Raw genomic sequence first — 2,902 nt, 5'->3', positions numbered from 1 at the left:
GGAGGGAAGGTAGAAACTTTCAGAAAATGTTTCCTGCAAATATCAAAGAAAATAGAGGAATACTGAAGAAACTAGTGTTATACCACGAGAAAAATCACTGATCATGTGCTGAACCCCCTATGCCTATAAACCCTCAGGAATTAATAAATAGAGTTATATATAGCAACAAGTCCTTTTGATCATTGAAAAAGAATGTTGGCAGACCCCCCTATGCCTAGTAAAGTGAAAATGATAATCTAAGTTATACGAGTATGAACCCTCAGGAATAAATAAATAGAAACATATAAACCCTCAGGAATTAATATATAGGAATACTGAAGAAACATATGAATTAATAAATAGAGTTATAGCAGACCCCCCTATGCCTAGTAAAGTGAAAATGATAATATAAGTTGTATGCATACGGGTACGGCACACGTCAAATTTGGAAAAGGTAGGGCAAGGGGACACAGCTAAAACTCACGGGCTAAAGTTATAGTTATGCGCTAGATACACAGACAATCCTTTGAAGTCATAGTTTTTAACTGAATATAGGCTGATACAAACTCGTTCCTTGTCTAACATTTTCCTAAATGGATGTCAAATGTATGATATATGTCCAAGGAGTGTATGACGAGTGTTTAAAAAAAAATTAAAACGGGCATTGTACAACTAAGCACACGTTTGCATAAATGTATGCATATATTTAAGGAGTGTCCAAGAAGTATCGGGTACAGACGGGTACAGGTATGGGCACAGGAAGTGTCGGGCACGTGTACGGCTTCATGATAGAAGTACCCAGGTAACAAAGTTGACAATAGCAGAAGATGGTCTCTAAAACCTATTGTACGCAATTGATACAAAAAAATAAATTAAAAGTGATCAAAATGGCATACCTGAAACAATTTCCATGCCTTACTCCAATTCAGAAACTTCATCAGAATCTGAAAGGGGTAAAAGAGTGCAAATCCCAAGCATATGACCATTGAGGCACACATAATACTCCACACAGTCCTCATAGGCACCCAATCTGCAGGAAGCGCTTCTAGGAATCATCTTTGCCTGCAGCATGTTCCAAAGCTTTGCCTTGCAATATGGACACACCTCAGTAGGATGTAACTTGGCATCACGATCAATTAGCATCTTCCTAACTCTTGATACAGAAAATGACACGAAAACCCCACGAAAAAATCCCACATCGCCCTGCTCTCCTTGGTCAAGATGTTCACAAGGGTCTGACACATACAAAACATCCGTTCGACATTGAGGAATAAGAAAACTTTTCCCAGATGTTCTGGAAAACCTTGTCCTATAAACAAAGTGGCCTGGTACGCGGATTCTACTAAATAGACCTCTTCCTGAACAATAAACAAGTAGCTTCCCAAGTGCTTTCCAGTTCCCATCAACACTATGGCTTCCACTGGATTGAAGATCTAACATCATTTTAGGAGCCCTTGTCCTACAAAATTCTTTCCACAAAACCCTCTTTGCAATGTCATCAAACCATTTGCAGACACATGACATCAAGGCAATCATTCTAGGATTCCAGTTTAGACGTTGAAATACAAGGAAAATTACATCTTCACTAAGATGACCCTTTGTGCATAAGCACGTTGGAGAGTGCATGCAGCGGTACTGTTTTACTACCAACACCATCGCAATATCTGTGACAATAAGACCAAGGAGATCAAATATCCATTACTTAACCTTGTTAAGTCCACAAGACGTTTGGCAGCAAATATAACATAACAGCATTCAGTTAGAAGGACAGGTAGCGTGGAATGCGCTTTGCGGAAAGAAGTTGATTATCAATAGAAAAAGAATGGAAGCAATCGAATGCAGATTCTGCAAGAAACATATGCTCAGCCATTAAGCATGAAGGCATATATGCATTCTATCAGTAGCTACCACGACCCGACATACTGATACTGGAGATCAAAATGTACTGTTTTCCAGTTTGCACAAAAGTTGGTTTATTAAATTTCATTTGCAGACAAATTTGTGGAATGATCAGGTGGTCTATAAACCTTAATTTGATGACAAGAAGGTCCATAAAAAAAACTAAAAAATGAGGGAAAATCTCAACCTAATCCTGTAGTAGCAATTAACTCTCATGAATCTTACTATTTCCTGATACAATAAAACCGTTCAAATCAAGAACCCTATATACAAGCAAAATTAAAAGAACAAAAAGTTGTCAAGTACAATAAATTAAGACATTAGCCTGCTTAAACATATAACTGGTAAACCACTGGCATTCAAGCAAGTTATATAAAAGAGCGAAAATAATTCATTTTTACTTTCTTTCTTCAATCTAAAGTAATCGATTTGCTATGAATTCAAAATCAGCGTATAGAAAAACAACTTTTTTTTTGTTTGCTTTAGAAACAAGAAATCTAACCATCTAAAATCTAGCAAAAATGATAAAGATCTCATCTTTCAAAGAGTTTCAACCCCAAAACCCACAATGCATGGAAGATCTCAAACCCATAAATCAAAACCACAAAACTCACCCCAAATCTCCCCCCAAAAAAGACTGCCCTAAATCTTCAATTCCCTCTCGTGTTGATGACTTTGCTCTCAGAGAGAGATCGAAAGGGGGGCCCGATGCAAGCGCAGGAGGATTCAACGACTGGCGTTGGATCTACAGTGTGGGGTTTTGTCTGTATTCCAAAGATATTTCGCCATTGGAGTTGGAGAATGTGGAAGAGGCCTTGGGTATTCTTTATTTGTGTTTTTAAGGGCCCACTTTATTATAAAAATAAAGACAAAGAGGCTTTAGTCCTCAGCTACAGCAGGAGGGTTGAAATACTGTAAATTATTCAAAAGCTGGATATGTTGTAAGCCGTGAGTTGGCTGTATGATTTGGATCCATAAGTGGATTTATTGGACCTGGATGTGGATCCATCATGTTGAGTTGATC

The 2,902-nt window shown here is 37.9% G+C and overlaps 1 protein-coding gene across 3 annotated transcripts in view; it reads right to left on the bottom strand.

Annotated features, from left to right (window-relative positions):
• LOC109851594 (EID1-like F-box protein 2) overlaps window positions 1-2,696 on the bottom strand; it is an 8,998-nt gene extending 6,302 nt beyond the window's left edge. For 2 of the 3 annotated variants that reach the window (XR_002249900.1, XR_002249899.1), the window contains exons 1-2: window positions 2,493-2,696; window positions 876-1,643 (exon numbers count right to left, since the gene is read on the bottom strand). Coding sequence is in view for 1 of the 3 variants with exons in the window: in XM_020421816.1 (XP_020277405.1) it covers window positions 895-1,635 (741 nt within the window). In the remaining 2 variants the exon portion in view is untranslated. The remainder of the gene's footprint in view (window positions 1-875; window positions 1,644-2,492) is intronic. The other variant, XM_020421816.1, reaches the window with a different exon arrangement.

Source organism: Asparagus officinalis, chromosome 8, assembly GCF_001876935.1.
Source record: "Asparagus officinalis chromosome 8, Aspof.V1, whole genome shotgun sequence".
Taxonomy (NCBI): Eukaryota; Viridiplantae; Streptophyta; class Magnoliopsida; order Asparagales; family Asparagaceae; genus Asparagus; species Asparagus officinalis.
This window is presented reverse-complemented; position numbering and strand designations above follow the sequence as displayed.